Source organism: Scyliorhinus canicula, chromosome 23 (genome assembly GCF_902713615.1).
Source record: "Scyliorhinus canicula chromosome 23, sScyCan1.1, whole genome shotgun sequence".
Lineage (NCBI taxonomy): Eukaryota > Metazoa > Chordata > Chondrichthyes > Carcharhiniformes > Scyliorhinidae > Scyliorhinus > Scyliorhinus canicula.
In genome coordinates, this window is record NC_052168.1 from 9,530,663 (window position 1) to 9,544,651 (window position 13,989).

The window sequence follows — 13,989 nt, forward strand, 5'->3', positions numbered from 1 at the left end:
ATATGGTTGGTTTGATTAATAAGAGGATCAGGGGTTTATGGGGAGAAGGCATGAGAATGGGGATGAGAAAATGTCCGCCTTGATTGAATGGTGGAGCAGACTCGTTAGGCCGAGTGGCCTAAATCTGCTCCCATATCTTATGGCCCCTTATCCTGACTCCTAGTCCTACACTTAAAGGCCAGGGGAAACAACCCACTATTATCTAACCTGTCACGTCCTCTTAAGCATTTTATATATAATGAGATCACTTTTCATTCCTCTAAACATCAGGGAAGACAGGCTTATTCCACTCAATCTCTCCCATAACCAGCCTCTCCCTTCCAGAAATCAATCTTCCCTTTCAGGCAGCGTGTTAGAGACTATAATAACTCACAGCATTAAAAAAACAAACAAATCCCTCAACTCGTCTGTTTCTTTTGCCGATTACCGCGGTCGATAATGTAAAATTGCACCAAGTTGATCAGTGAGGAGATTTAACTGAATTTCAATCACCCACCCCGCCCCCCTCCAGTTCCAAAGCAAGTCTGACGATTATAGCTTCTGAAGGAACAGATACATTATTCCAAAACTCTTACGGCCGCTGTACTCACTTTTTCCTTGCAGACAGAAGGTTTTCCAAGATTTCTGGAAGTAGGCCCTTCCGCACTGAAGCTTTGACAAATTGGTCACCCGTCGGAGTCTTAATGAATTGATCGGAGGAAAAACTTGAAGGGGAGAAGGTAAAAGGGGGGGTGGGAACGGACAAAATATAATAAATAACGGTCTTTCATTAAAGAAAATTGAGCTTCAACTTTATCAGGATATTATTATTCCAGACATGTTTTGCTATCACCCTCGAGGAATCCGAAGCCTCTAACACGCTTATGTTTTTGAGTCATAGAGCTTTACAGTACAGAACGAGGCCCTTCGGACCACCTTGTACTGCATCTCCCATCAAGCACCTATCCATTCAAATCCCATTTCCAGCACTCGGTCCGTAGCCTTGTACGCGACGGCGTTTCCAGTGCTCATCTAAATGCTTCTTAAATGTGGTGAGGATCACCACCCTTTCAGGCTGTTAGTTCCAGATTCCAACACCCTCTGGGGGAAAAGGTTTTCCTCTAAACCCTTCTAAATCCTTTACCTTAAATCTAATTCCCGTACCAGCTGAAAATGCTGAATTCTCCCTCTGTGTACCCCAACAGGCGCCGGAATGTGGCGACTAGAGGCTTTTCACCGTAACTTCATTGCAGCGTTAATGCATGCCTACTTGTGACAATAAAGATTATTTATTTTATTTACACCCCTGATATTGACCCGTCTACCTAGGGGAAAAGCTTTTCCCATCTACCCTATGATATCCCCCCGCACAATTTTGTAAACCTCAGCCTTCTCTTCTCCAAGGAAAACCCCAGCCTAACCAGCTGAACCGCTGCAGCCCAGGCAACATCCTGGTGAATCTCCCCCGCACCCTCTCTTGTGCAATCACTTCCTTTCCTATAGTATGGTGACCAAATTGACACACAGTACTCTAGCTGTAGCCCAACGAGTGTTACATACATCTCCATCATAACTTTCCTGAATCCTATATTCTATACATTGGCTAATAATAATAATAATCTATATTGTCACAAGTAAGTTTACATTAACACTGCAACGAAGTTACTGTGAAATGCCCCTCGTCACTACACTCCAGCGCCTATTCGGGTACACTGAGGGAGAATTCAGAATGTCCAATTCACCTAACAGCCCGTCTTTCGGGACTTGTAGGAGGAAACCACAGCACCCGGAGGAAACCCACGCAGACTCGGAGAGAATGTGCAGGCTCCGCACAGACAGTGACCCAAGCCAGGAATCGAGTTGGGACCCTGGTGCTGTGAAGCAACAGTGCTAACCACTGTGCTAGCATGCTGGTAAGACATGTATCCCAAACGCCTGAGAGTGAGAGGCTTAGCATGGAAAATTCGCTGCTTGGTGCCTCAAATGGCTCAGCAGAAAAATACATTGTTGCTGAAACATTCAGTCGAGTTTTGAAAAGGGTAGCCATTTCCAGACAGCGTGACAGCTGGTTAAAATGACTCAGGACTAAAGAACAGCAGAGAAAGAAAAAACACAGGATTTCTACACCAGCGATGACTGAAAGGATTTTTCTGTTTACAGCAATCAGACAAAGTCAGGGTCAGACTTGTCAGTGGTGGGTGAATAGTCACTCATCATCGAGGATTATTTTATTTTTTTAAAAATTTACATTTAGAGTACCCAATTCTTTTTTTTCCCCCCAATTAAGGGACAATTTAACGTGGCCAATTCACCTACCCTGCACATCTTTTTGTGCTGTGGGGGGCAAGACCCACACAGACATGGGGAGAACATGCAAACTCCACACGGACAGCGACACGGGACCATGGTCGTACCCGGTTCCTCGGCGCCATGAGGCACCCCGTAAGGCTGCAACTCAACCACCTCAATGATCATGTTCAGGCAGGTCAACTTTGAAAAGCTACACAACTCACTTGTATTTCTCCACAGCACCTGACTTCAGCAGGGTGGTGTAACAAAGGTTATGTGCCATCATTATAGATGGATACAGGGAGGAAAAATCCAGAGTTGCAATGGGGACGTTGTAATACCTGGAGGAATAGAAAAACAAAATGACACTTAGTGCAGAACACAGTGGAGCTATAAAAATAAGCTTGGCTAGGATAGATGTAAAAGTAAATATTTTTTTTAAAAGAAATTTAGTGTACCCAATTCATTTTTTCCAATTGAGGGGCAATTCAGCGTGGCCAATCCACCTACCCTGCACATCTTTGGGTTGTGGGGGCGAAACCCACGCAGACACGGGAGAATGTGCAAACTCCACACGGACAGTGACCCAGAGCCAGAATCGAACCTGGGACCTCGGCTCCGTGAGGCTGCAGTGCTAACCCACTGTGCCACCCTGCTGCCCCTGAAATGTAGTAATAACATTCAATTACCAATAGAGGCAAAGAGCATCCATCGATATAAAATAGTGACTGGAAAAGTCATGAATTTTGCGCCATTCCTCATATTGTTCTTCTTTTGCATAGATGTTATTGATTAATAAGGAGAATATAGGGTGGCAGTCACAAGGGAAATAGATTTGCCTAGTCATATCAGTTACTCAGAATTCTTAGCTTGAGGGGGGGGGGGGAGAAAACATTCTCTCCGATCAAAACTGTACCCTTTAACTGGCTCGATGACCGTGGCACCAGTGTAGTCCTCTCCGCCCTCTGTTTTGACCACAGGCATCACCAGGTCGTGCTTCATTGCCTAGCAACAGAAAGAAGATTAAACACAGCAAACTCATTTTGCCACATCAACCCAGGGGATGCTTTCAAAAATTTTTTAAATTTTTTTTCCAAGTGACAATTAACTGTATATTTTTTTAATGCAACAAAGATCACGAGGCAAGTTCACGGGAACCTGCGTTATTTTTTTTTTTTCCTTCTACGCAACCTTGCACCAGCAGAAAAAGCCTAAATTCATTATTTCTTGCAATGTTATTTGCCACCTGGCTGCCTTAGCATTACCACCACAACAATTAAAGCACCTCTGATTTCGTAAAATGCGCTGATCATCATCAGGGCGGGCTTCATCAATCAAAGTTTGACACTGAGCCGCAGGGATATTAGAATGGACAACTAAAAGATTAGACAAAGTGGTTAATTTTAAGGAGCATCCTGGAAGAGCAGAGTAGAGTAGGTTGAGAATTCCAGAGTTTTAAGCCCAGCGATCTTGGTGATAGAGCAGATTATGTTGTCAGAAGCTCAGCTCAGGTGGAGTTTACAGCAGCAACCAAAGATAATGAGCGAGATCGACCGGCCACATTGCGCCCGAAAGGCAGCGCAGCGTGTCAGGTAGATGCCGGGTGATCCCTCTTCCGGGATCAACCCAGCTCGCGAAATCTGCCTCTGCGCCTTGGCAGAACTCGGACGAGCACCATTCAGTACTGGTCACCACGAACGGGGACTAGAGGGGACGGCACTCATTGGGGGATCTCCCAGTGGATCAGAGGCCCCCAGGTGCTTGCCTTCCGATATGGGTGCACCCTGGCAGTGCCACCTGGGTGCCAGCCTGGCACTGCCAAGGTGTCCAGATGACACTGGGAGGGTTTTCTGATGGTGACTAAGGCTTGGGTGGGTCTCTTCCTCCTGGGGTAAAGAGAGCGGAGTACGAGGCAATTGTTATCTCAAATCATGCTCCACATTTTGCGCCAGGTCCCCTCAACGCCCGCCGTGGAGATTGGACACAAGGTTGTTGGCAGATAAAGGTTTCTGTGAGTGCATAATCTCCGCCATTGGGGAGTACATCATGTTAAACAAGAGCGACTCTATCTCCCATCTACGTTGTGCGTGGTCCTCAAGGTCCTCAAGTCACACAATGAAAGGACAGGGAGTGGAGGATGGAGCAGCAGAGGCTGGTGGACTCCACCCTAGAGGTGGACCGCCAGCGCTCGATTGCCCCTACACCGGGGTTGTTGGCGGGTAGGAAGGAGTTGCAGACGGAGTTTGAGCTACTCCCGACGGGTAAAGCGGTGGGGTCAGCTGCAACGCTTGACCTTTTATGAACACGGGGAGAAGGCCAGTCACCTTTTAGCGCACCAGCTGAGGCGACAGGTGGTCTCCTGTGAGATTGCACAGATATGTGCAAGGAGTGGAGATAGTAGGGCTGATAATGGTTGGAATGTGTTATTCATGCACGGCCTCTGCATATATTTGGTAGTTCTTGTAGATTTATCTTATAATAATTAAATATGCTTTTATAATAAAAAAATATTTTTAAAAAGAGATGGGTGGTGAGGTGGAGCCTGATGTCTGGTACGATTCCCGTATAAGCCTTCCCGAACAGGCGTCGGAATGTGGCGACTAGGGGCTTTTCACACTAACTTCATTTGAAGCCTACTTGTGACAATAAGTGATTTTCATTTCATTTTTTCATTTCATCAGTGTACATGTCCAATCTGATGGTGGCATCATCAGAAAACACAAGGGTGGATGCTAAACAGGAAGGAGACAAGGGACGCCACCTAACCGTGCGGGGGCAGTAAGAGAGGCCATTTCAGGTGATTCTCTGGCCATGACTGGGCAATTGAGAATAGAACCAAAAAGAACAATCCCACCCAGCTAAATGATGGACGAGAGGAGTTGAAGGGCAGTGTGGTTAACCGAGCCAAAGGCTATGGGCAGTTCAAGAAGGCTGGACAAACCGCTATATTTAAGCAGGTCAGGGCAGCTAATGCCGAGTAATAGTACAGATCCCACATTTTTCTCTTTGGTTCAGCATCCAGCTAGTTGCCAATTAATGATTCGAGCAATATATCTTGACCCCCCTCCCGACCAAATTTCCAACTAAATCACGGTAGCACAGTGGTTCGCCGGAGTGTGGCGACGAGGGGATTTTCACAGTAACTTCATTGCAGTGTTAATGTAAGCCTACTTGTGGCACTAATAAAGAATTTTTTTTTATTGAGTACCCAATTATTTTTTTTTCCCCAATCAAGGGGCAATTTAGTGTGGCCAATCCACCAACCCTGCACATCTTTGGGTTGTGGGGGTGAAACCCACACAGACACGTGGAGAATGTGCAAACTCCACACGACAGTGATACAATAAAGATGATTATTGTCAAGTCATTCACTATTGCCCAATTAGTGCTGGAAACTAGATATGTGCCATCTGGAAGTTGGGCGACATATTCACTGAACATGTTACAGCTAACTAATGATGACTTAATTTTTAAAAAAGCGTTGTTCTTGTTCATACCTGTCTGAGCAACTGAGACACCACTTTGATTTGCTGTCCTCGTGAGAGGAGGTAGGGGAGGGGGACGCCCGTCACCCTGGCCATTTCCATGTAGTTAATAACACACATCAGCTTCTCCAACAGCCTCAAGGGTAAGTAGGCATCCTTCAGGCAGTATACGGCCAATCGCCTTCGTGTTTGCTCGTTACCATTCTAAACCGGACAGGCGGGCGGTGTGGAGGTGGGCCGGGCAGAGAAGAAAAAAATGTAGGAAACAGATGTGACAAAGGAAAACAGAACAGGCGATACCTGCCGTGCACAGGTGAGAAAACTACCCAGATGTTGCAAAATTCTCATTTTAGATTATTTAGTTACATCTCAGGTATAAAAAGTTAAACTACAATTAAAAATAAATCTTAATTCAGCTAAACTTAAAATTAAGCTGATGTGATCAATGAATTAGATAAAATATTTTAAGAAGGTGCACCGTGTACACTTGTATGAATACAGAACTCTTCTCTCTTACTGTAACAGTTTCTCTCTGCTGCTCAACTCGGATTGCAACGTAAAGCAAGAGGTTCAGGCACAACGGGATGGGGAGTAGGATTTTTTTTAAATTTAGAGTACCCAATTCTTTTTTCCAATTACGGGGCAATTTCGCATGGCCAATCCACCTACCTTACATATTTTTGGGTTGTGGGGGCGAAACCCACGCAGACATGGGGAGAAAGTGCAAACTCCACACGGACAGTGACCCAGGACCGGGATCGAACCCGGGTCCTCAGTGCCGTGAGGCAGCAGTGCTAAAGTGCAAATGTGTCTCTTCAAGTTAAATATTTAACTGACAAAGGCTTTGACAAAGGATCATCTAGACTCGAAACATTAGCTCTTTTCTCTCCCTACAGATGCTGTCAGACCTGCTGAGATCTTCCAGCATTTTGTCTTTGGTTAAATATTTAAAGGATTCAACTCCACAAGTTCAAGGTTATTGAAGCCCAAGGTAAATGTATGATGCCTTCTACCTCCTAATAGTTTTAGTCACCAGTCCAATTCCTAGCAGCTCCCCGCTCCCGCCCCCCCCCCCAACCAATTATCATAAAATTAACTTCAATTAAATTCAAGAATCAAGTTAACCCGCCAAGAGAGATAGCACCACCTCTTTTCCCCACTAAGCAACATATTAAACAACACTTAGCAATGTCCCGAAAGAAGTGCGTGTTCGGTGAATTGGACATTCTGAATTCTCCTTCAGCATGCCTGAACAGGCGCCGGAATGTGGCGACGAGGGTATTTTCCAAAGTAACTTCATTACAGTGTTAATATATGCCTACCTGTGACACTAATACAGATTATTATTAGATTATTATATTCATCCAGCTATCCAATACCTGCAGGTCTGAGATGATTGAGTGCTGAACGTCTTCCTTCTGTTCCTGCAGGAAATGGAAACTCACGGCGTTGAGTGTGTACGATCGCAGTTTGTAGTCGCGTAGTAACACCTGACCAAAACAAAAGCAATGCAAGTTACTTCAAAGATAGAAAGCATTTCTCAAATAACAAACGGCTTGCTTTGAAGTGTAGTTACTGGTGTTTTATGGGAGATGAATGTCAGGTTACTTGATTTATAGGGCAGCACGGTGGCGCAGTGGTTAGCGCTGATACTACGGCGCTGAGGACCTGGGTTCGAATCCCGGCCCTGGGTCACTGTCCGTGTGGAGTTTGCACATTCTCCCCGTGTCTGCGTGGGTTTCACCCCCACAACCCAAAGCTGTGCTGGTTGGGTGGATTGGCTGCGCTAAAATTGCCCCTTAATTGGAAAAAAGATCATTGGGACTCTAGATTTGTAAAAAAAAAGTTTTGATTTATCTTTTAGCAATGTTTAGCGAGGGATAGATGGCTCAGTGGACGGTGTCCCGAAGGTCTGGGTTCAAGTGGCACTTCAGGATTTGATGGCCACAGAAAGTTCTTATCCTGGTCAAACATGTTGTTGATCATCTGTAAATCCTTCCAGTACACCCGACGGCAAGTGGCGAGAGCAGGAGTGTGTCCTGGTCAGCCATACTGCAGAAGGCACTGTCAATACTGCACTGAAGTGTCAGTATGAATTCTGTGCTCAAGCCCTGGACTGGGCTCAAAGGCAGGAAACATGCACAGGCCACTTAGCTTCGCAAGTCTGTTCCAGAATTTAATTTGTGAGAAAAATTACTTCCTAATTGCATTGCTAAATCGTCTTGCTTTATTTTTCATTAAGGTTATTTCTCCAGTAGGAAGAAATAGTTTCTCTTCAAGTTACTCTATTGAATCTATCATCATTTCAAACTTTGCGATTAGATCACCGCTCAAATTATCTAAACTCAAGGGGAATACAAGCCAAATTCATGCCATTTGTTCTCCTGATTGGACAATGGCATAATTCTGGTGAAACAGCATTCTAGCCCTCTGCCTATTTCTTGCTCAATTCTGCTGCGGTTCTCCAGATGGGTTCCGAGTTAAAGCTCTGAAGCATCAAATCCTTCCCTTTTCCTAATGAGATAGTGGCCAACATTCCATGAACTTTGATTATGTGGGAGGAAATCGGAGCACCCGGAGGAAACACAAGCAGACACAGGGAGAACATGCAAACTCCACACAGACAGTCACCCAAAGCCGGAATCGAAGCCGATCCCTGGGCGCTGTGAGGCAGCAGTGCGCTAGCCTTTGACTACCCAAATCCCTTTAATTTTCCAGGCTCCCAATTTCTTACCTTAAGAAAATATTCCAACACATTCTTTCTTGGATTCAAAATGGATGAACGCGCACCTACCCACATTGTACTGCTTCTGCTACAGCTTGCCCATTTGGTCTGTCCACGTCCCTTTGCAACTTCCTCCAACCCACACAATTTACTGTTCCTTCAAACCCAAGAATCATCTGCAAACTTGGCTTGATGAGTCTCCATTCCTTCATGCCAGTCGTTAATATGGTGAAAAGCTGGGGCCCCGCTACAGATCTCTGGGGGACATAGTCTCTTTCATCTTGCCAATCAAATTTTATCTCTCAACAGTCTTGTCTCCAACTCGCAACCAACTATCAACCAATATCACATGGATCTCTTTAATTCCATGTTCTCTCACTCTTGCTAATAATCTCATTTACCAAATGTTTTACTGCAGTCCAGAGACAACACCCTCTGATCAATCATGCTTGCGATCTCCCTGAAAAATCTAGATTAAATATAGCACTTTAACAGCAGGAGAATAAGCAAATGATGAAAAACCCACTTTACCAAAGAAATGGATTGCCATGATGACTACTAGAATCATGGAATTGCTACAGTGCAGGAGGCCATTCAGCCCATTGAGTCTGCACCTACATTCTGAAAGGGCACCCTACCCAGGCCACCTCCTCTGTCCTATCCCCATAACCCCAACTAACCTGCACATCTTTGGACAAAAAGGGCAATTGATCATGGCTAATCCACCTAACCTGAACACCTTTGGACTGTGGGAGGGCATCGGAGCACTCGGAGGAAACCAACGCACACACAGGGAGAACGTGCAGACTCCGCAGTGTCACCCAAAGCCGGAATCGAACCCCGATCCCTGGCGCTGTGAGGCTAACCACTGTGCCGCTGTATACGGTATAATCCACTCACTTGATAGCTTTACACACCTGCAGGAGGTCAAACTGCACTCTTCCCTCGATGTTGATCACTTTATTTTCTCTACGACCCATCTGTCGAGACTGAAATGAGGAATCTCGGATTACAGATTTACGGCTGGGGATACGACCCAGGAATGGGAAAGTCGTCACCTGAAAAAGAATAGGAGTTACTCTGATTGCTACATGATGGTGACAGTAAATCACAAGGATAAATAACACAACAGTGTTGGTGCATTTGTGTCCTTTACCACGTGTGTGTCAGACAGATCTTTGTTTTTTAATTTTAGTGTACCCAATTATTTTTTTCCAATTAAGGGGCAATTTAGCATAGCCAATCTATCTAGCCTACACATCTTTGCGCTGTGGGGGCGAAACCCACACAGACACGGGGAGAATGTGCAAACTCCACACAGTGACCTAGAGCCGGGATCGAACCTGGGACCTCGGCGCCGTGAGGCAGCAGTGCTAACCCACTGCGCCACCGTGCTGCCCGTGTCAGTCAGATCTTAACCAACACCCAAATTACTGAATCATGTAAGTATTATTTATTTTTTTCCCCAATTGCAGTCTGACATCTCAAAGCCAGTAAGGGGAGCGTAACTTAGTGTGCAATAGAAATATTTCAGCCTTTCACTTTCTCTCTCTCTCTCTCCCCCCCTCTCCCGCCCCCCCCCAACCAGTTGATAAACCTTAACAAAAGTTTGTTTGAATGGTTGAATAAACACCAGATGCTCTGTGCAGAACTACCCAATTCACTTTTTCCAATTAAGGGGCAATTTAACGTGGCCAATCCACCTACCCTGCACATCTTTTGGGTTGTGCGGGTGAAACCCACGCAAACACGGGAAGAATGTGCAAACAACATACGGACAGTCACCCAGAGCCGGGATCGAACCCGGGACCTCGGCGCCATGAGGCAGCAGTGCTGCCCTAGGCTTCCTACTTCTCACAGCAATCCTTGTGGAATTTCCCACACATGGATATCGGTATCATGGCTATGATCTTTCATTCCCACTTATCTTCCACTTTCTATGTCTTTTAGCTTTGACAAAGGGTCATCTTTTCTCTCCCTACAGATGCTGCTAGACCTGCTGAGATTTTCCAGCATTTTCTATTTTGATACCGGTATTTTGGTGGCCACTTTTGGGCCTGGATGTGATGTCTTTCACAACCAGAAAGTTCACTGCCACCCCTGTCTTCAGAATTAGCAACTTGGCTGTGCCATCAGATTACCGGTTGGCCCCTATCTGACCTGTCCACTCTCCCACCAACTACATTTCTAACCACAGACAGAGAGACAATCAAAGTCCAGTCATCTCTCTAAGAGGTAAAAGGCAACGGGCAGGACAGCACGGTGGCGCAGTGGGTTAGCCCTGCTGCTTCACGGCGCGGAGGTCAGATTCGATCCCGGCTCTGGGTCACTGTCCGTGTGGAGTTTGCACATTCTCCCCGTGTTTGTGTGGGTTTCACCCCTGCAACCCAAAGATGTGCAGACTAGGTGGATTAGCCACGCTAAATTGCCCCTTAATTGGAAAAAATGAATTTATTTTTTAAAAAGGCAACAGTCATCACTGGACCTACACAGAATCATCGAATGATGCAACACAAAACACCACCATTTGATCCAAAGTTCGTGTGTGCCAGCTCTTCAGTAGAGCGGTCTTTCTCCATTACCTTGCAATTGTTTTCCCCACCTATTTATCCAACTCTCTTTTGAATGTGACTATTTAATCTGCTTCCAACACCCTTCTAGACGGTGCATTTCACAGCTAGCAGCATCCAACAATGTTGCCTCATCTCCGGTTCTTTTGGAAATCACCTTACATCTGTGTCCTCTGGTTACCGACTCTTCTGCCACTAGAAACAGTTCTCCTTATTTAACTCTTTTCAAAACGTCTCATGACTTTGAGCATCTCTATCAAATCTCCTCTCAACCCTCTCTGCTCCAAGGAGAATAATCCCAACCTCTCCAATCTCGCCGCCTTGGTACGGTTTTAGAAAATCTTTCTTGTGCCCTCTTCAAGGATTTAATATCTCCTGGTAGCTGTTTAAGAATAGCAAAGACCGAGGTTTAGATGGCTGCCCTCCCTTTGAACCTACTCATTGTGCAGTACTCCAAAAAAACTGAAGGTCGCTCTTTTACATTGAATTCACAGCACTGAAACGTCAGTGATTACATTCCACTCCCATTCTACTTCATCCATCAATGTATCTCTCTATTCCTGTTTCTCCCTATATCATCGTCCCATTACGACATTCTTTTAAAGTGTCACTGGGCTGGGATGGTATAAAAAACACTGACGAATCAACATCATAAGGACTTCAACTCACTTCCCTCCCGCCTGATTTCTTGAAAACATTAAAATGGGAAACAGCGACAGAAAAGATTGTTACATTTACCTACGAGCAATATCGCAAGCTCAATTAACAACTCAAGAATCAAGGAGCAAATCACGTTACTCTCACTCACCTCTTATTGATTAGTTCACAACAAACACCAGTAAAGGCTCACACCTCCTCTTTCGGTTAAGCGAGAGAGAAAGGCTTGCAGCGCGAGAAGGCAAAGGTTTCAAAATTGATTCTCAGTTCCCCTATAAACACCGATGGCCCTTAATTGCAACTTTCAATGTTTAGGCCAGGCTCCAGGAAGCCAGAGTCCACATAGCCATATCCACCTGCCCTTAACCAGGATGGACGCGTTGTAGAAATATAGGGCTGGATTCTCCCAAAATGGGACTAGGTCCCAACGCCAGAGTAAAAACGCTGGCGTTTCACTCTGGAGTTTCCTTTTAAAAAGATCAGCCAATCCACACATCTTCAGGGGGTTAGCAGAGGCCCAGTGATTCACGCAGTTTTAGCTGCGGATACAGGCCCCCGCACATCCGGTTTTCATGCACATGGAGGTGGCCTCCAGCAGCCACGTCGAGCGGCATGGCGGACTTGGACCTCGAGGCAGCTGGAAAATGTAGCACCCCCCCCCCCCCCCCCCCGATCGGCCGCGCGCCAGAAGATCTGATTCCGTCGATCTGTGCCCCGGCCGCCTATAAGGCCCCCCCCCCCCCCCCACCCATCTGCCTGCCCCCTGCCAGGGAGGACGCAGACTGAGACCGCAGCCACCACGCGGGTTCCCCGAATGGCAATAGGTGGTTAGAACGACAACGTCGGGAACTCGGCCGGTCAGGAACGGAGGATTGCTTGGCGACGGCACCCCCCCCCCCCCCCCCCCCCCCCCCCACAGCCGCGCAGACTATTCCACGAACACGCCGATTCTCAGGAGAATCACCGGACTGGCGGCAGGCCCGATTTTGGAGTGAAATTCGATTCTCCGCCCCCGCACCCAACGCAATTTCAGCGCGGGGCTGCGGAGAATCCAGCCCCTGGGACGTAAAACCTCAGTTGTTGCAAAGACAAGAAACCAGACATAATGTGAAATCAGAGCTGTCATATTTACCTTGAGTGTTTGCGCCCGGTTGATCAGGTATGGCAAGTCAAAGTTCTGAATGTTGTATCCAGTAATGATATCGGGATCAGCCACTCGGACAAACTCGGACCAAGCCTGGGAAGAGAAAAAATATATTAATGTCGAACAAACCTTTTATACGCAGGTAATAATAATAATCTTTATTAGTGTCACATGTCGGCTTGCATGAACACTGCAATGACGTTACTGTGAAAGGTTCCTAGTCGCCACACTCAAGGGAGAATTCAGAATGTTTAATTCACTTAACAAGCACGTCTTTCAGGACTTGTGGGAGTAAACCCCGCAGACACGGGGAGAACGTACAGACTCCGCACAGACAGTAACCCAAGCCGGGAATCGAACCTGGGACCCTGGCACTGTGAAGCAACAGTGCTAACCACTGCACTGCCGTGCCGCCCAGGTCAAGTACCCTGTTCCCGTAAATCTGAAAGCCGAACACATCCCAAACCTCATCGCCCTTTAGCGTTTGGTTGATTCTTTGCACTGCTTACCTTGCAATTCTTGTGGTGAACATGTCAAAAGAAACTTATTAAAGGTACCCTGTAATTTATTATTCAGTGGTACATCTTACTTTTCTAGCTATCTTATTTACTGTAGACGACAGCTGCTCTCAGTTTAGGTTATAGTAATGCCAGCAGACCTAGGCCGATATGCAGTGTCCAAAGCACAAAATTAATCGAAACACCAAAACGCAACCGGCCATGAGGGTTTCGGGCAAAGGCTACTCGACCTATAAATACATAACATATACTCCAATCTGTAAATCAACATAAAATATGCTGGAAATGTGTGTGCTCTTAATGGTTCAAGCACCACTCAGGAATGGAGATTCATTTAGTCAGTCAAGGGATATGGAACTAAAGCAGATGAATGGAATTAAGATACAGATCAGCCTCAATATAATCATATGGCAGAACGGTTTGGCGGCGGCGGGGGGGGATATGTTTTTAATCACTACTCTCCAGTGTGGAGTTGTGCCCGACTTTCTCAGTGTTCCTAGCATTTTCTGCTTTTGTTGCAAATAACCACAGTTCACTGACGGTTGCGTTAAGAAGCCCCACCTCTGACAGCAAGACTGAGGTCAAGAGCTAGCCGAGTGACAAATCATTTTTGTGGCCCCTT

General features: G+C 46.1%; 1 protein-coding gene across 4 annotated transcripts in view; it reads right to left on the reverse strand.

Moving 5' to 3' along the window:
• pold1 (polymerase (DNA directed), delta 1, catalytic subunit) overlaps positions 1 to 13,989 on the reverse strand; it is a 139,456-nt gene that overhangs the window by 85,245 nt on the left and 40,222 nt on the right. For all 4 annotated transcript variants that reach the window (XM_038783515.1, XM_038783513.1, XM_038783514.1 and 1 more), the window contains exons 10-16: positions 12,838 to 12,942; positions 9,396 to 9,536; positions 7,133 to 7,243; positions 5,766 to 5,957; positions 3,185 to 3,273; positions 2,493 to 2,609; positions 591 to 704 (exon numbers count right to left, since the gene is read on the reverse strand). In XM_038783515.1, coding sequence (XP_038639443.1) covers positions 591 to 704; positions 2,493 to 2,609; positions 3,185 to 3,273; positions 5,766 to 5,957; positions 7,133 to 7,243; positions 9,396 to 9,536; positions 12,838 to 12,942 — 869 coding nt within the window. The remainder of the gene's footprint in view (positions 1 to 590; positions 705 to 2,492; positions 2,610 to 3,184; positions 3,274 to 5,765; positions 5,958 to 7,132; positions 7,244 to 9,395; positions 9,537 to 12,837; positions 12,943 to 13,989) is intronic.